Source organism: Sorex fumeus, unplaced genomic scaffold (genome assembly GCF_029834395.1).
Source record: "Sorex fumeus unplaced genomic scaffold, SorFum_2.1 ptg000044l, whole genome shotgun sequence".
Lineage (NCBI taxonomy): Eukaryota > Metazoa > Chordata > Mammalia > Eulipotyphla > Soricidae > Sorex > Sorex fumeus.
The window spans coordinates 9,444,890-9,464,214 of NW_026606101.1; the positions used below are offsets into that span (position 1 = coordinate 9,444,890).

General features: G+C 53.9%; 1 protein-coding gene across 4 annotated transcripts in view; it reads left to right on the forward strand.

The window, feature by feature from the left end:
- The window catches only part of MTCL2 (microtubule crosslinking factor 2), a 63,879-nt gene that overhangs the window by 15,700 nt on the left and 28,854 nt on the right, over positions 1 to 19,325 (forward strand). For all 4 annotated transcript variants that reach the window (XM_056121244.1, XM_056121246.1, XM_056121245.1 and 1 more), the window contains exons 2-3: positions 2,791 to 3,015; positions 9,218 to 9,376. In XM_056121244.1, the coding sequence (XP_055977219.1) occupies positions 2,818 to 3,015; positions 9,218 to 9,376 (357 nt within the window). In that variant the 5' untranslated portion in view covers positions 2,791 to 2,817. The remainder of the gene's footprint in view (positions 1 to 2,790; positions 3,016 to 9,217; positions 9,377 to 19,325) is intronic.

Consider the following 19,325-nt stretch of genomic DNA (forward strand, 5'->3'; position numbering starts at 1 on the left):
CTCTGGGCTCTGTGCCCACGTGCTGTACCCCACCCTCTGGCCACAAGCCCGCCTTTGTGACCAGCCCTCTCACGTGCCAATACCAGGGGGTGCAGCCCACATTCTGCAGGCGGCTGGGACAAGCCCCCATGGCCACCCGGAAGGCAGCCAGCTGAGGCCTTGCAGAGCCCGCCGTGCCCCGGGAAGTGCAGTCCTTAGCTCTGTGCTGATGCCCGGGCTTGCAGCCTGGCAGGAAGAAGACCCAGAAAGGGCATAAGGTCCTTTGGAGGTACCCAGAGTTCCTGATTCAGGGGTGCCATGGGGACCGGGAACATTCCCCACAAGTCCCCCCCTGCACACTAGGGCCCTGTAAAAGGCTGCTGTCGGGGGTTCATGGTCCCTGTGTCATCCAAATCCAGAGAATCTGTCACTGTCACTGTCACTGTCCTCCTGTTGTTCATCGATTTGCTTGAGCGGGCCCAGTAACGTCTCCATTGTGACACTTGTTACTATGTTTGGCATATCAAATACATCACGGGTAGCTTGCCAGGCTTTGCGTGCAAGCGAGATACTCTCGGTAGCTTGCCAGGCTCTCTGAGAGGGGTGGAGGAATCGAACTCGGGTCGGCCATGTTGGCCTCTTGCAAGGCAAATGCCCTACCGCTGTGCTATCGCTCCAGCCTCAGAGAATCTGTATCATCTGAAAAAACAACAACAACAACAACAACAATTTCCCAGTGACTCCCGTGCCCTGCGGCCTGCGCTGGCAGACGCTGCTTCTCATCACTCTCAAGGGCGGCTCAGCATCCTGAGCCTGGGGGCCACTCAGACCCCCGACTCCTCCCCAGCTTTCTGCTCTCCCAGAGCCTTTCCTGTCCGCTTCCTTAATCCCAGCCCTGGCGGCCGGCTCTTCACTTCCTCCTGTCTCTGGCTCCCGTGGCCTTGCCGGACCCACTTCCTTCTTTTCCACTTTTAGTTCTGTCCACTGGCTGGGGGGTGGCATGGTGAGTCGGTGTGCACATGCATGGGAGTGGGGTGGGGGTCCCGCAGAGCAGAACAGGACTCTGTTTTGGGTGCGGGCCGAGACACTGTTGGCAGGACTCCGGGAACCCACCCTGGAGAGGACCCACCCCCAGTGGGGGCGGAGGGGGGGACCGCCTCAGTGAGCTGTGGTGCAGGGCTGGCTGGCCTTCTGGGGGCTGGGGGAAGGCGGCGGCTCTTCGTTTTCTGGGTTCACACCGTCTGAGAAGTAGTCCCCGGAGTCAGAGCCGGGCAGAGGCCTCCGGGAGCGGGCCCTGAGCTGGAACAGCACCTCCAAGCACACATGCCCTCCCCGAGCTTGCAGAAGAACTGGCCTGGAGGGTCCCCGCACTGGACTGAGGCCTTCAATCATAGGGGCCACTGGACGCCCCAGGCCGCTCCCTGTTAGGGAACCACCTCCCTGGGGGCCACCCTGGCCCAGGGACTGACCTGGGTTCCTACCCTCAGCCCTTGCCCCAGCCCAAAGCACCCTCCCTTGCCTCCCCCTCCTTCTCTCTCTACTCTCTCTCTCTCCCCCTCCCTCCCTCCCTCCCTCCCCGCCTTCTCCCTGGCCCCAACCCCCCTGGGATTTATTGTTGTTGGAGCAGGCTGAGGCTGCAGGAGTGGGTGAAGCCACTGGTTGCGGGTGCTGGACCCGTCTGCAGGCTGCGGCCGTGGTGGGCTTCCTGGTCCTGGAGGGCTTCTCTGCCTCCTCGGCAGCTGTTCATCACCCAGGACTCGGTTTCTCTTTTGAGTGTGTGGGTCCAGCCCGTGGGGTGGCCGTGAAAGCAGCATTCTGTCCACGTGGGACCAGTTTCCACATTTGTTCCTGGTCGCACAGTTCCCCTTTCTCCTGCCTTCTCCTCCCTCAGCCCCAGACTCTGACGATTATTTTCCGATGGTCAGTCTTTGCCATTGTCCTCTGGCCAGAAAGATACTCATTCATTCCCCGGAGTGTTTGTGGGGAGCCTGTGGCAGGGCAGGAGGACGCAGTGGGCTGCGCTGGGGGAGCGCAGGCACTCGCTGTCTCTCCGGAGACCAGCTCTTAGAGAGAGTTGCAGCTGTGCTCCCCGGGACAAAGCGGGAAGTGACAGTGACAGGGACGTGGGAGCTGCCCTGAGGAAGTGAGGTCACCCGCAGCCCCCTTCTCTCCAGACCCACGTGCTGGGCTGGAGAGATAGCTCAGCGGTCTGGAGCTAAGGTCTCTGCACTTGGGCTGTGCCCCCGGGCACTGATCCTGGCTTAGTTTAAGTCACCAGGTCTGTGGATGGGGCCCCCCGGGGCAGGGGAGAATCTGTTCCCTTTTCCAGCTCCTAGGCACAGCCTGCCTGCTCGCAGTCCTTCCTCCAGCCTCAGAGCTCAGCTGCAGGCTAGAGTCCAAAACCGGAGTGCGTATCTCGTAGGAGTAAGGCCCCGAGTTGGATCCCAGCCATTGCCCCATCCCTCAGCACTGAGCCATCAGCCTACACAGCCAGGCTGAGGAGAGCCAGAGTGACCCACCAGGCCCCGAGCACTGTTGGGGAGGCCCGCCCAGATCCTCGCCCCGCTCCCCCCCAAAAAATAAAGAAAATAAAAGTGCATCAGATTGCCTTCTCAATTTGCCCCCTTTGCCTCCCTCATGAAGGCCCCAGTGATTGCCTCGGCACCCAGCTAAGCCAGGGTAAACTCCTGACCTCCATGTCCTGAGCAAAATGGCTTTCACAAAGTCCACTTCCCCCTGTGCAGCGACACCCCCTGGGGCGGCCTGTCCTCAGCCTGACCGCCCCCTGACCGGGCCTTCCTCCCCGCGCAGGATGAGATCGAGGAGCTGCGGGCGGAGATGTTGGAGATGCGGGACGTCTACATGGAGGAGGATGTGTACCAGCTGCAGGAGCTGCGGCAGCAGCTGGACCAGGCCAGCAAGACCTGCCGCATCCTGCAGTACCGGCTGCGCAAGGCCGAGCGCCGCAGCCTCCGCGCCGCACAGACGGGCCAGGTGGACGGCGAGCTCATCCGGGGCCTGGAGCAGGACGTCAAGGTGAGCGCAAGCCCGCCTGCACCCTCCCCCTCCACCTGTTCCAGGGTGGGACCCACGGGTGCCAGGGTCAGCCCAGGGTTTGTGCCCCTCAGCAAGTTATTGTATTTATTTTTTGCTTCTTGGGTCACACCCGGAGATGCCCTGGGGTTACTCTTAACGGTGCTCAGGGGACCATATGGGATGCTGGGAATCGAGCCCGGGTCAACCGCATGCAAGGCAAACGCCCTACCCACTGTGCTATCACTCTGGCCCCCCTCAGCAAGTTAGACGCCCCCCCTCCCTGTGACACCGGTGAACACAGGGACTGTCCCCAGGCAGGGAGAATGCCATGGGAAGCTCCTGACCCTCCCGCGGCTGCCCTCCTGCCCTCCTGCTGCCCACTGCCTGCCACTGGGCCCCACGCACTTTTTTTCTGGTGCTAGTGGAGGGGAGCAGAGACCAGGGCTGGAGAGGCCCGCTGTCCAGTTACCGTGTCCTCATCTGTGAAATGGGTCTCACATCCGCCCCAGCCACACAGGGTGCTCCCAGAACAAACTCGGTGGGATTATGGAGGGGCGGGAGTGATAGATCCGTGGGCATGCAGGAGGCCTGGGGTGGACCTTGGCATCGCATGGTTCCCCTGGGCCACGCTGGGAGCGAGCCCAGCAGAGGGATGGGAGAACCCCCCAGCACCACGAGGTGTGGCCCCAAAAGCAAGACAGAAATAGATAAATGAAGGTAAGTGGGTGTGATCACCATAGGTGTGACTGTAAACACACAAATATGTTCCCTGCGGGGGCAGAGTACAGCGTGGGGCAGGGCACTCGCCTTACAGGAGGCTGCCCTGTCTCATCTGTCTCATGTTGTCTTCTGAGCCCCTCCAGGAGTGGTCCCTGAGCACAGAGGTAGGAGCACTACTGGGTGTGGCCCCCCAAACCAAAAGTGTTCCCTGAGCTCTTCCTGGTGGCCACCAGCACTGCCAGGCCCAGTCACCAAACCGTCACAGACCCACTGCTATGCTGAGTGGCATTGGGAGGGGCCCCACACCCAGGCGCCACTGGGGTGCCCCTCCCCCCTTAGCTTTATTACTAATGGTCCTGTTTTCTGGCAGGCCATGAGGCCCAGGAGAGGAGGGGTCAGTTCAGGCGCCTGTGATGACACTCGACGTGTGGCCAGCAGCATCTCTCAGGCTGGCCCCGGCCTGGCTACTCTTGCTGCAGAAAGCAGGAGGGGGCTCCAGAGAGATAGTGAAGCCCGCCTGGGTTCAACCCCTGGCCTATGGTCGCCTTGAGTAATTCCTTAGTGCAAGGCCAGGAGTTAGCCCTGAGCACTGCTGGGTGTGGCCCAAAACCAAAAACCAAAAAAATTAAATTGAAAAGAAAGAAAAGAAAAGAAAGCAGAAAGGGCCACCCTGGAAGCTGCTGGAATCCGGCTCGGCCCCTGCTCCCGGAGTTCAGCTGTGTGGTGTGGTGTGCTGTGTGGCAGGAAGGAGACCCTGGCTGGCCCTGGGCAACCTGAGCACTCGCAGGCCGAGGGCGTCCTCTCTCTTGCGTGCTCGGGTCCTGAATGTGGGTGCAGGATGAGGAGGAAACTGATCACAGAAAGGTGGTATCTTCACGGACCGAAGTGCCCCTCCGCCACGGCGGGCAGCCCCTGTCAGTGGCTCCAGAGACTCACGTCATAAGCAAAAGCCATAAGCAAAAGCCCCACCTCAGACTAAGCCTGTGGGACCCAGAGTTCCGGATCTGAGGCAGGAGGACAGGCTGGGCTGGGCTGGGCTGTTAGCACAGAGCCGCAGAGAGAGAGAGAGAGAGAGAGAGAGAGAGAGATCAGCTTAGGGGGTGTGTAAGTGTGTGTGTGAGAGAGAGCACTCAGCAGCGGCGGTGGGGTGGTGGGTGTGCAAGAGAAAGCCAAGAGCTTAAGAGCAGCTGGGGCGGGTGTGCATGAGAGAGAGGGAGGGAGGGAGACAGAGAGGGAGAGGGAGCGTCAGGGCAGAGGGGAGCAGCCCCTTCTGTTGAGATTTGAACCAGCCAATCAGCATCTGCCTGGCCCTTCCCTCCCTCCTCTCCGCCCCTGCAGCTGGAAAGCTGAGCTCATCCAGGCTCAGGCAGCCTGCTGGGCTGGAGGCCTCTGTCCCCCACCAGACAGACAGACAGACAGACAGACACACACACACACACAACACACACCCAACACACACCCAATACACACCCCTCACCCTGGGGAAGGCAGACTCAGGAAAGCTGGTGCATGAACCCCAGCCAGAGCCAGCTGGGAGCTACCAGCAGGCTGTCCCTCAGTCCCCACCCTCCTTGCCCTCCCCGTGGCCACCCCTTGTCTGTTTCTGTTAACAGTGGGGTGCAGACCAGCCCCGTCTTTAGGGCTTCTGCAGCTTCTGTATTGTATGGAGCAGGTAGGGTGATGTGGAATGGAGCTCAGGCCCGGATTCCTTTGCGGGCACCCTCTCCCCACCTCACACACACATACACACTTGCACTCACATACACACACATAAACCCTCGCACACATACTCATATACACACTCACACATATATATACTCATACCAGAGTCACACATGCACATGCAGACACATGGACAGACACACATGGACAGACACACACATACATAGATACCAGAGACACACAAACACATGTGCAGACATGCTTACACACATCCACTCGCACATAGACACACAGAGACACATATCCATGGTTTTTAAGATGAGACTTAAGGAAAAATAATAGAGAGTCAAAGAGATACCTCAGGGGCTGGGATGATAATACAGTGGGTAGGGCATATAGTCGTTTGCACACGACTGACCCGGGTTTGATCCCAGGCATCCCATATGGACCCCCAAGCCCCACCAGGAGTAATTTCTTAGTGCAGAGCCAGGACTAACTGAGCACTGCTTGCCGTGACCCCCAAACCAATAATAGTAATAATAATAAAAATAATAAAATTAAAAAAAAAGGAGAAAGATAGCTCAGCTGAGCAGAGTGCAGGCTTTGTATGCAGAAGGCTTTGTTCAAGTCTTGGTACCACGTGGTGCCTTGAGCTCTACTGGGGTGTAACTTCTAAGTCCTGAGCATCTCTGAAACAAAACAACACGAAACCAAACAGATAGGGAGCTGGGGGTGAAGCCCAGTGACAGAGCACGTGCTTTGCGTGTGTGAGGCCTTGGGTTTTTAAAGCAAAGAATTGCCCAAGCTCCGATAGTTGACCCATTGAATTTCAAACCTCTGTCCTGGAGTTTCCGGATGTGTGACCCTGGCAGTTGGCAGCTCCTTTCAGAGTCTGAGAATGGGGTAGAAAATCAAAACGCTTCTTGTAACCGTGAAAGGCTTGCGGTAAATGCCAGGGAAAGTGACTGGGAGGATTCCAAAATCACCCTGATTGGGGGCTGGGGTAGCGGGGGCAGGACCAGTGAAGCTCTGAGTGGGCCTGAGGGTCTCATGCTCTGTGCCTGATCGGCCCGGGCCTCAGGATATGAACTGAGAGCTCTTCTGTGCAGGTGGCAACTCTGCATGCCCACTAGAAATGGTTCTCTCTCTCTCTCTCTCTCTCTCTCTCCCCCCCTCTCCCCTTCCTTCTTTCTTCCTTCCCTCCCTCTCTCTCACCTTCCTTCCTTCCTTCCTTCCTTCCTTCCTTCCTTCCTTCCTTCCTTCCCCCTTTTTGGGCTACACCAACAGTGCTCAGAGGTTACTCCTGGCTCTGCACTTAGGAATTATTCCTGATGGTGCTCAGGATGCCAGAGATTGAACCCAGGTCAACTGCGAGCAAGGCAAGCACCCTATGTGCTGTTCTGCAGCACCAGCCCTGAATTGGATTGGGTTTTCTTGAGATGAGGTACCCCTTGGCAGCAGGGAGCAAATGGGAAATGAAATCCCAGGGGACTGGGCACTGGGGACTGGGAAAGGCAGCCCCGGAGCCCAGGCAAGCACAAAGACTTTCACTTCCCAGGGCTGGATGGTGGCGGGGTGGGGCACGGGAAGCATGGCCGTGGCTCTGGCTCTCCCCAGGGCACCGTCCTTGTTCTGAGAGTGAGGGCTAGTCCACGACACTTTGTGGGTAAGAGAGCTGCGTGGCGTTGGACGCCAGTCTGAGGGGCCTCCTGGGTCCCCGCCCCCCCCCCTCACCTCCCGCTATTGGCGAGCTTCAGGCCAGAGGGAGCAGCTCTGCATTTCTCGCTGTGGCTGTTTTTCCTGGCCTGTCTCGCGTGGCCCAGGAGTCCGTGCCCAGCTGGGCTCCAGCCCAGGCTGAGGGTAGCGCCAGGGAGGGCCCCTTCCCTTCGGGCCCGGGAGAGAGCCTGTGGTCATTTCCGAGACTGGCAGGCACAGGGCACTGGGCTCTCTGCCCATGCACGTTTCCTGCGGCCAAAACCCAGGGACCCCCTTTTGGAGTCCTGTCCCCGGGGCTACCTCGCAACTCGATTCTTCTTTGCTTCAAGTGATCCTGGGCGAATCACCTACCCGCTGAGCCTACGTGTTCTTGCTATGGAAGACAGAGTTAGGGTGAGGATGAAGGTATCTCGTCTCCAGTCTGTGTTTGGGAACGGCAGTGCCTGGCCAGTCAGGGGCAGACTCTGGTCGTGATCGCCAGGGTGACCCCAGAAGCCCTCTCTTCATTCATCCCCAGAGTGAAGGGTATGAGACCCAAGGGCACAGGGAGCCACTTTCTGTGGGATGCCTTGGATTCCTGCCCAGTCTCTGTCACCTGGGGCACGTTCAGTGTCCCAGACGACTGGGGACTGGTGTGACAGAGGGTCATCCCCTGTCTGGGCTTCTGCTCCTGGAGTGGTGGCCTCGGCTCACCCGCTCCCTGTGCAGGGCCTTGCCTTTGCGTGAGGGCTGATTCCGGCCCCGCAGCTGTGATGGCCGTACTCGCTTACAGGAGAACGAGACCCTGTGGGGAAGTGACTTGCCTGGAATCACATACTGATCACTGACCAGAGGGTTCAGATGGGCTTGAGTCTCTCATTACTCTGAATTTCACTCTAGCTCACTTTCCTCCTTTTATTTTATTTAGTTATTTGAGTTTGTTTTTTGTTTGGCCACACCCGGCTTACTCATAGGTTACTTCTGGCTCTGTGCTCCGGAATTACTCCTAGTAGGGCTCTCAGGGGACCCTATGGTATGCCGGGGATCAAACCCAGGTTGGTCACATGCAATACTAGCGCCCCTCCCCCCCACTGTATTATTATCGCTCTAGCCCCTATCTCTTTTTTATTTTTTGGGGTTTTGGACCAGCCCCCATGTTGCTCAGGGGTTACTTCTGGCTTTGCCCTCAGGAATTATTCCTTATGGTGTTTAGAGGAGGATGCCGGGGCTCAAACCTGAGTTGACCGCATGCAAGGCAAATGCCCTACCCACTGTGCTATCTCTCCAACCCCTCCATCTCTTTATTCTCTATTTATTTATTTTTATTTTGAGGGAGACTTTGCGCCACACCCCATGGTGCTCAGGTATTACTCCGGGCTCCGTGTTCCAGAGTCACCTGAAGTGGTACTTAGGGGACCATATGTGGTACTGGAGATTCAGACGGGAGGCCACAGCCATTGTGGCCACCTGCAAAGCAAGTGTCTTTGTACGCTCACTCTAGCACCACCCCCAAGTCCTCTCTTTTGGTTGAGTCACACCCAGTGGTGCTTAGGGCTTATTTCTGGCTCTGTGCTCAGGGATCACTCCTGGCAGGGCTCCAGGAATCATATGTTGTGTGAGCGATTGAACCCCGGTCAGCTGTGTACAAGGCCAGCGCCCTACCTGCTGTACTATCTCTCCAAGCCCCCACTACCCTCTCTTTAAAGTGACTTGCTGGGGGGGGTGGGGGGGGACAGAGAGCTAGTTTATGAGGTTAAGGCACTTGTCTGTTATTCGCCTAACCCTGAATTAGGTCCCATGGCACCACATATGATCTCCTGAGAACTGCAAGGGGTCACTCTTGAGCACAGATCAGGCATCGAGCACTGTCAGATGTGGCCCCCAAACAAACAAAAACCAAATCAGTTCAATGAAAAGGGGTTCGTAGGAATTAGCGGGGCCTGGGCACTGAGTGATGCTTCAACACAGGGTGCCTGATTTGGGTTCTAGCTTTGTGACCTTTAGTGAGTTCCTTGGTGTCTCTGAGTCTTGGTTCCTTCATCGGCTAAATTGGCTGTGACAATGTGGGGGCGGGGGAGGGAAGCCCAGCCTGTCCCCGCTCTGCTCATCACCTGCCCTCACTCAGGTCTCTAAGGACATCTCCGTGCGACTGCACAAGGAGCTGGAGGTCGTGGAGAAGAAACGAGCACGGCTAGAAGAGGAGAACGAGGAGCTTCGACAGCGGCTCATCGAGACAGAACTGGCTAAGCAGGTGCTGCAGACGGAGCTTGAGCGGCCGAGAGAGGTGAGGGCCAGGTGTGGGGCTGGGTCAGGTGTGTGAAGGGTTGGGGGGGGGTGCGGTACCAGCTCTCCCACTGGTTTCTGAACCTCCGTCTGCTCAGTCATGGCTGAGCTGTTGAATCATTCATTTCGTCCACCATGTATTTCTCTTCTTTCGTTCTCTCTCTTCCTTCCTTCCTTGCTTCCTTCCTTCCTTTGGCCACACCTGGCAGTGCTCAGTGGTTACTCCTGGCTCCACACTTAGGAATTACTCCCAGCAGTGCTTGGAGGACCATATGGGATTGTGGGGGATTGAACCAGGTCGGCCATGTGCAAGGCAAATGCCCTGCCCACTGTACTATCTCTCTAGCCCCCTCCTGCCCTTCTTATGAAGGAGAAAACCACCTGAGAAGGTAGGAATGGTGGCAGCTCCCTGACGGCCCAGGGAGCTTTGCAAAATGCCATTTGGAAACAGCCAGCCCAGATGAGGACCCTGAAAGCCTGGAATCTTCCAGACTCCAGGTTCCTGTGCACAGCGGCCCAAGCTGGTTTCTGGCTGCAGAGGAATAGCTGGTCCCCAGCTGCTGGGATGCTTTCAAGGTACCCTAGCAGTGATTCTGGGGCCTGGTCTCCAGGGAAGGGCATGTCAGCTTCTAGGACAGAGGCCACAGTTCTGACCCAGAACCGTCCTCTAGCTGTCTTTCCTCCAGGCACATTGGGGACTTTTGCCACCCACTCCCTGCCCAGACCTTCAGTTGCTGAGGGTCTTTCCTGAATCTCCGTTTCACCATTGCTGATCTCTTGAAACAGGAGTTAGAAACAGCAGGAGGGGGCCAGAGTGATAGTACAAAGGGTAGTGTGTTTGCCTTACACATGCCCAACCCACATTTGATCCCCAGTACCCTAGATGGTCCCAAATGTGGCCCCAAAAAATTTAAAAAAAAACAAGGTTTGCTTAAAAATAAGAAAGGAATGACTGGAGGATGATCGGGAATGACTTTTGCTATTATTCTCTGAATGCTTGGGGTTTATCGTTCATTCTTGTCTTCACTCATGCAGAGCATGTGCTTCTGCCACTAAGCCACATTCCTGGCCCACGGGTCTGTGATAAAATTTAAATGAAGTTAAGCATGTCACACAGTTGACCACAACGGGCTCCTGGCACCCAAGAAGTGCTCTGAAAGCGGGACCCTGTTCCTGCTGAACGGACGTTAGCAAGGCTGGACTGCTACCTGCGACCCATCTCCGAGGTCTTGGAGCTGGAAAGAGGGCGGAGCTGGGCGGGAGGCGGGGCTTGCTGTGGGAAGGTGGGGCTGGAGAGGGGCGTGACAGGAGGCGGGGCCGGGATGGGGGCGGGGCAGGAGAGGGGGCGGGGTTAGAGGCCAGCCGTGGCAGGAGGCGGGGCCGGGATGGGAGGCGGAGCTGGGCGGGAGGCGTGGCAGGAGGCGAAGCTGGGCCGGGAGGTGGAACTGCTCTGGCTCTGCATTTTCTGACATGTTCCGCCTTCCTGTCATGGTTTCCATGGAGACGAGGGTCTCTGCAGCGTTCTCCTCACTGCCCCCCTCCCATCATGAATATCTGCCTTTGCCATCCTGACAGGTTGCTGTGGTGATGCCTAGCCTGGGACAGCAAGGTTGCCATGGAGACAGCACTTAGCCTGCTAGAGGGGTGGGCACAGAGAGGAGAAGGTGCAAGCTGAGCGGGCTCCTTAGTGGCCCTGTGGTCCAGCTGGGCTGCAGCAGCTTCCCCGCCAACCAGTGTCCCCTTCGGTATCCCAGGCACAAAGCCAGCATCAGTGCTGATGTGATTTGTTACAGTGCTACTGTGTGTGCTGCTTGGGCCGGTACCAGGCACCGCAAGAAGCATTTTCTGTGGTCTTCGTCCTGGCGATGGTAACTCCCCGCTGCCTCCCTTATCCCAGCGGGGCTGCCCCCTATTCCAGCTTCTTTGGATTGAACCCAACCCAGGTCTCCTACATGCACAGCATGTGCTCTAACCCACTGAACTCACTCTGGCAATTTTAACTTTTTATTAGTATTGGTTTGGGGCAGGGAATGGACTGTATCCCACAGGGCCCTGCTCAGGGTCACTTGGGCTATTGCTGAGTGGGGTGCTGTGGGTTGAACCCAGGCCTTTGCATGCAGAGCGTGAATTCAGCCCATTGAGCTGTTTATTTTATCTATTTATTTCACCCCTTTTTGGCATTTTTTCAGTTTGTTTTGTTTTGGAGCCACACCCAGCAGTGCTCAGCACTCAGAAATCACTCCTGCTGAGACTCAGGGGACTATATATGGTGTCAGGGATTGAACCCAAGTCAGCTGTGTGCAAGACAAGTGCCCTAGCCTTTGTCCTACTTCATGGGTCCCTTGGAGAGTTTTAAACTGTGATAAAATCCACATACAGGGTGGGTGGGGATGGTTTCCATCAGGCGTGACCTTAGAACAACAAGCTGGGGGTAGCCCCTGAGCAGCACTGGGTGTGGCCAAAAAGACGGAAAAAAAAAAGGATATTCAATTCACATATAATTTAAAAACTCACCATTGTGTGTGTGTGTGAGAGAGAGAAAGAGGAGAGAGAGAGAGAGAGAGTGTCACATCTCATGGTGTTCATGACCTACTCCTGGCTCTATGCTCAGGGATCACTACTGGTGGTTCTCAGGGGACTGTGTGGGGTGCCAGAGATCAAACCCTGGTAGACTGTGTGCAAGGCAAAAAGGCGAACCTTTATCCAGTGTACTGTCTCGCCGGCCCCAAGTTCACCATTTTAAACTATGCAGTGAATTCAGTGATTTCCAGTATATTCCTAATGTTGTGCTAACATCAACATGCTCTGATTCTAGAACAGTCTTCATTCCCACCCCTCCTCCCTGCTAAGAAACCCTGAACCTTGTCGCTTGCCACTCCCCACTCTTCATTTCCCTTTAGCCCTTGGCAACCACTAATCGACTTTTAGTCTCTATGGATTTGCCTGTTCTGGAAATTCCATACAAATGGAATCATGTAATATGTGAGCTTTCGTGACTGACTTCTTACACTTAGCATAATGTTTTCAAGGTTTAACCATGTTTTAAAAAATTTTTTATCCATTGCTGCGGCAAGAAGCCAGGTCTTATGCATGCCTGGAATGTACTTTACCACCGAGTCACATCCTTTGCCCCAAGGTTTACCCATACTGAGGCACAAGTTGGTACCTCCTTTTTATGGCTGAATAATAATCGTGGTGAGGACAGGGCTCACTCTGTTCGCTCAGCAGTTGGTGGGCATTTGTGTTGTTTCCACTGTCTGACTCTCATGAGTCATTTTGCTTTGAACATTCATGTCCGGAGTTTTGTGGGCATGTGTGTTTGTGTTTTCGAGCACGTGAACTGTGACTGTGTGCAGATGGGCTTGGGGAGGCCAGGAATAGGGTCTGGACCAGGTTCCTGTCTCCTGAAGTCATGCTGACCTATTCTCTGACTTATGGCTACTCCTTCTCAGTGCTCGGGGACCTTGCAGTGCCAGGGCTAAAACCTCGGATTCCTGCACGCAAGGCATCAGTCCTGGTCTCTGAGCTGTTTTCCAGGCCACCACTCTAATGGAACACCTTGCCAGGTGCTGTTAGAATCTCTGATGAGGCGTCTTGTTCTGATAAGCCCTCCACTCTGGCACAGCCCCTCACCTGCTGGGGTCATTTGCTAGGATTCAGACCTTGGCCTCTACTCTGAGGTCAGGTCATCTGTGATCTGACCGATTCCAGGCCTGCAGTAATGACCACAACCGTGCAGTACAGTCTAGTTGAGGTCAGTGTAGCACAGGGCAGTCCCTCAGGGAGTGGCGAGGGACCTGCATTTAAATCCTGAATTGGACAGGGTTCTCTTTTTATTTGTTTGGGGGCCACGCCTAGTGATACTCAGGATTTACTCCTTGTTCTGTGCTCAGAGATCACTCCTGGTGGACTCAGGGGACCATATGGGATGCCAGGCTTAAACCAGGTTGGCTATATGCAAGGCAAGCCCCTTAGCTGGACTATCTGGTGTATGCTCTGGATCTGCCACTTTACCTGTTGTTTTTTTTTTTTAAAGCCAAATTGTAACCTTGATCCAACTGTGTAAGTACTCCAGGACTCAGTTTGTGCATTGTTTGTAAGACCATTAATCCCTGCTTAGAAGTGTGTGTGTGAAGTAATTGAGAGAAGCAGGTGAACTGTTTACCAAGGAGTAAGGAATGCAGCCGCTCTGACTACTGCCAGGTTTTAAAGTGGCTGTGATAGGGGACCAGAGTGACAGTATAGCGGGGAGGGCATTTGCCTTGCATGCCTGGGTTCGATCCTAGGCATCCCTGAGCACTGAGCACCGCCAGGAGTAATTCCTGAGTGCAGAGCAGAAGTAATCCCTAAGCATTGCTGGGTGTGACCCAAAAAGCCAAATAAATAAATAAATAAATAAAGATAAAGTGACTGTGATCACAGTGTTATCTCAGTAGCTGTGATAACACTTTTAAAAACTCTGGTAAGTGTGGACCATTTGTGTGTGTGTGTGTGTGTGTGTGTGTGTCTTTAAATATACACATAGCATCTTAGAACCTGGGAACAAGAGCTGAGACCTGTGTATACGCACGCGTGTATTCATCCACTTGGCTCGATGAACGACAGGGTGTGTGCATTGTATCACCCTTGCAGCCTCTACCCTTTAATAAACACAGCTCTGCTGCCTCTTGCAAAGAGCTCTGTCTCTGTCGGAGCTGCCTGTTGCCCATAGAAGGAGCAGTTCCATTGCAAATCAGTTGCGTCTGGTTGGCAGCATCTGTTCCAGTGACTTTTGATTTGGGGCGCATGTCTGAACCGATCTCTTTTTCCTCCCCGGCACCCCCCTTCTCCCCCTCCACCTCCCCCCCCCCCCCCCCGCCACATGGCCTCCCTTTGCGGCTACTTCAGCCCTTCTTGGAGCGAGAACACCCGAGTCTCTGACAGTCACCCCCACCCCAGGTCCCCCCTAGGGTAATTTTGTGCACACTGCACAGTCTGTGTTTTCAGTGAGACCTTTCCAAACACCCCCTCCAAGCCGGGCAGAAATCTGCCCAGCTGTTTTGGCAGAAGGTTCCTTTTATTCCCTGAAGTTTGGTCTTTGTTTCCTGGCAGTGGGGAAGCAGGGAGGGCTGGGAGGGCTGGAGGGTGGGGGCTCTGCGGAGGTGAGGGGGTGCTGTGGGTGCCTCCCAGGCTGAGTGGCTGTGGGTGAAGAGCCCCCTGCGTGTGCCAGGGCAGAGGGAGGAGTGCTTTCTGTGGTTTCTTTGTTTTGGGGCCACACCCGGTGTGCTCAGGGCTTGATCCCCGCTTATACTCAGGGGTCGCTCCGGGCAGGGCTCAAGGGACTCTATGGGGTACTGGGGTACCGGGGAGCGAACCTAGGTCTTCCACGAGCAAGACCAGCAAGCATCTTACCCTTTGCTCTATCTCCACCGAGCGAGTGCCTTCTGGCCCTGGCACCTACAGCTACCCTCCCTGAAAGGCCCAGCACATCTGCCCTGGGGAGTCCACAGAGGGGTTCTGAGGGCTGTCTGGCCTCCCAGGAGGGAGGGTGGAGGGAGGAGGAGAGCTTTATGCGCTCACACTGAGCTCTAGGCTGAGCTTGAGCTTCCTTCAGGAGAGGGAGGGGCTGACACGCTGCTCAGCAGCCTCTGGAAAGGGGTTCCTGCGCTGCTTTTCTTGGGAGAAATTATAGTTATCAAGCTGTGAGCTATGACTTGCCCCTTTGAGCCAACAGGTAATAGCTGCGTAGTGGAAGAAGAGAAGAAAAAGGAGCTAGAAGGAGAAGAAAAATTCACCCATAATTCAATATTTGGGGGGACTCCTGGGGCTAGAGCGAAAGTACACCAGCTGGGGTTTTTCTCTTGCACATGACCAATCTGGGTTCAGTCCCCAGCACCGCATAGGAACCCCCGAGCCCCACCAGGAGTGATCCCCGAGCACAGAACCAGGAGGAAGTCATAAGCACTGGCAGGTGTTGCCCAAAGACAAACGTACAAAAAAGTGCATGTCCCTCCGATATGTCTTATTTATATGCATACACGTGTTGGAATATATGCGTGTATATGCTATTTGAAAAACTTACGGTTGTTTTGTGGTTTTCTTGGGCTACACCCTACACTTCTCAGGGCTGCCCCCAGCTCTGTGTTTGGGGGTTATTTCCAACAGTGCTGGGGGACTGTGTCGTGCCAGGAATGGAATCCTCTCCCTGGCCCTCTCCTACCACCACTTTTGTTTTTGTTTTTGTTTGGGGGCCACACCCAGTGATGCTCAGGGGTTATTCCTGACTCTGCATTCAGGAATTACTCCTGGTGGGTTCAGGGGACCGTATGGAATTCTGGGGATCGAATCCAGGTCGGCTACATGCAAGGCCAGCTCCCTCCCTGTTTTACTATCACTCTGACCCCTACCACTTTTTTTTTTCACTGAAAATGTAATATAAATGCACTGAAGCATGAATGTCCTTTGCATGGCACATAGCTGCATGCCAAGCATTCCTCTGTGGAGGCTGTGCCAGTGGCCACGTTAGTTGCCTGAGTCAGGTCACTCTACGCCTTTTTGGACTCTTTGAAGTTTGAACCATGTGAGAATCTGTTTTCCTTAAAGTAACAACAATAATGCCCATACAGTATTGGTAAGAGAAAGCTCCCCCTAACCACCTTGGTTATCCTTGGCCCCAGCCTGCCCGTGGTTAGCAGCCTGGGCCGGGTCTTCCAGACTCTTCTCGGTTGCTCGCACACTGTGTATTTCTCTCTGGGCGTTGTTTGAAAAAGCGATGGGGTTATACTGTGCATACTGTTTTTGTAGCCTGCAAAATTACATATCATGAGCATGGTTCTTTAAATACTGAGTATTTGTGTGTAGGGGGTTCTTCTGTCTAAGGTGCTTATTACAGAAAAAAATCAAAGCAGTCAGGTCAACAGAGAGAGGAACAAGAGCACCATCTATTTCTGGGTTTTTGTTGGTTTTTTAATTTTATACTTTTGGTTTCTGAGCCGCACCCGGTGGAGTGGCTTACTCCTGGCTCTGCGCTCAAGGATCACTCCTGGCTTCTGGCAATGCCCAGGGGGATCGTATGTGGTGCTGGAATAGAAGTGGCGCTAGCCGCATGCCAGGCTATTATAACCTTAACCTCTGTATTATCTCTCCAGCTCTATTTCAGTATTTTAAACACAGAAATGAGGTCTCGAAGGGGCTCCAGCCAACAGTCTGCTCTGTGTGTGTGTGTCTGTGTGTTTGTGTGTGTTAAACAAACTTCTGATTCTGCAGATACCTCAGTGTGTTGCGTGCATGCTTTGAATGCCAGATGCCTTCGTTCGATTCCTAGAACTGCCAGGAGTGACCACTGCATGTAGAACCAGGGGTTATTCCTAGGTACTGCTAGGTGTGGCCCCAAAAATAAAACAATCAAATCAAGTAACTGATTGTGTAAGCTCACACAAAGGGGGCACAACACACAGCAGCGGTGGCTCTATCTCTCCTGCCGCCCGCGTTTGGTAGTCTCACCCTTCTCCCATCCCGGGGAGGTCGATGGCGATGGTCAGGCGGAGGAAGGAACGAGGGCCAGGCGGGTTGGTAGCAGTTTATTCTGATCCTCTATTCATCTACACCAGTCTTACTTCTCTGCCTCTGCCTCCGCTTCTTCCTCCCCCATGCTACTTCATTCTCCTTCTCCATCCCCCTTCATCCTCCTTCTCTGGAGTCTGGATTCTGATCCCGCTTTCTCTTCCTTCTGATCCCTGCTTCTTCCTCCTGAACCCTTCTGCCCCCCATCCCATTCCTACAGTACAGTTAAATCCTCTCTCCAGAGGAATTGGGGGAACAATTACACATAGATGTGGTCACAATCAATAGGGGTAGAAATCTTAGCGTCAGGGAAGGCCGCTCCTAGGATATAGATCCTTTCTCAGCAGGAGGACCCACCCTAGAGCAGAATCCCATGGGTGTGCCTTTCCTCTCCTTGTCCGACAAGCATGTAAGCATATATAATATAAATTATTTTGTATGGATACAGTAAGAAATATCTTAAACTTATAGAATTGCCCTCCTAGGGCCATCTTGATCTCAGACTACAGTGCTCAGGCCAGATAGTCTTTCCCACCCCTAGCAGGATCCTAGTCTCGTCGTTACTTTTGGATCATGACAACATTTGTCTATGATCAAACTCTTAACTTATAGTTAAGAATCGTGGCACCTTGGTCTGGCCCATTTCGATGCCAGGGTAGCTCACCGCCTGGGTCCATTCAGTCCCTCGTCGGGACCCTGCTTTTGGGGTGTTAGGAACTAAGGGCAACTGAGGCTTAAGTTGAAAAAGCAGATGCCTGGGAATGAATAATATTCAAAGCCAATCAAATCCTAAGTTACAAAGCATAATGTAAACGGTCTTCCTGTATCTATACGAAAAGGATATTACTTTAAGGTAAACTGTTCATAAGGCATAAGGAGAGGAGAAAGGCAATATTTCACTTATACATATAAAATCATAGATTTCTGGGAAACTGATCTTCCAAATTAACAGTCTGATTAAGGGGAAAGCTGATTAACTGGGTGGGAAGGAGAGCATAGGGAAGACTGTTTACAGATAAACCCAATGGAAGTGCCTCAGGAGCACTGTGATGGGTGTAACCAGATAAACCTAAGCTTCTTGTGGAAGAAGGACAAAGCAATGTTACCCTACAACTGATGCTCAAACACACCTCACTGTAAAAACAAAATCTATACCTTGGTGATAAAGCCGGTAGTTCCAATTGTGTTTTTGTCTTAGTTTGGTCTTGTTTTGTTTTGGTTTTGGATTTTGGGCCATACGCAGTGATTCTGGGTGCTGCTCCCAACTCTGTGCTTAGAGGTTGCTACTGGCAGTACTCAGGGGACTGTGCAGTGCCAGGGATCAAACCCAGGCCTCCTGCATGCAGAGCAGCCATTCCGCCTGGTGAGCTCTCTCTCTCCAACCCAGTTCATTCATTTAAGAAATATTGTGGGACTGGAGCAATAGTACAGTGAGGAGGGCATTTGCCTTGCACAGGGCTCACCTGGGTTTGATCCCCAGCATCCCTTATGGTCCCCCGAGCACCACCAGGAGTAACCCCTGAGCATCGCCAGGTGTGACCCAAAAAGCCAAAAAAAATTACATTTTTTTTTTTTTTTTGCTTTTTGGGTCACACCTGGCGATGCACAGGAGTTACTCCTGACTCATGCACTCAGGAATTACTCCTGGCGGTGCTCAGGGGACTATATGGGATGCTGGGAATCGAACCCGGGTCAGCCACATGCAAGGCAAATGCCCTACCCGCTGTACTATCACTCCAGCCCCAACGTTTGTATTTTTTTTTTAACTTAAAATCACATGAAGGAGTCTAGAAAAAAAATGAGAGGAACAAAGGTGAATGGTAATTTTTTTTAATTTGTTTTTTGACCACACCTAGCATTGCATAGGGGTTACTCTTGGCTCTGTACTCTGGAATTGCTCCTGGAAGTGCTATAGGAACTAAATGGGATTCCGGGATCGGACCCAGGATCAGCCACATGCAAGGCAAGCGCCCTACCCACTGTACTGCCTCTCCAGCCCTAAGAGTTTCTTCTAGTTAACAGCTGGTGTGCACTCTTAGGCTTCTGTCCCCCTCCCGCCCCCGTGCATATGCAGATATGTGTTTTCTTACACACACTCACATGTCTTAGTTTTATAAAATGATAACTTGGAAGCCAGAGAGATAGTGCAAGGGCCAAGGACTTGCCTTGTATGCGGCTGACCCTAGGTTGATCCCCAGCACCACATGGTCCCCTGAGCTCCAGCTGGGGTCCAGAGGTCATTCTTGAGCACAGAACCAGGAGTAGCTTCCAAACACCACTGGGTGTGGCCCAACACTTCACACACACACACACACACACACACACACACACACACACACACACACACCCCACAGAGTAACATTCTCTAGGTTATTTTAAAACAACAGATTTATTGAGGGCCAGAAGGT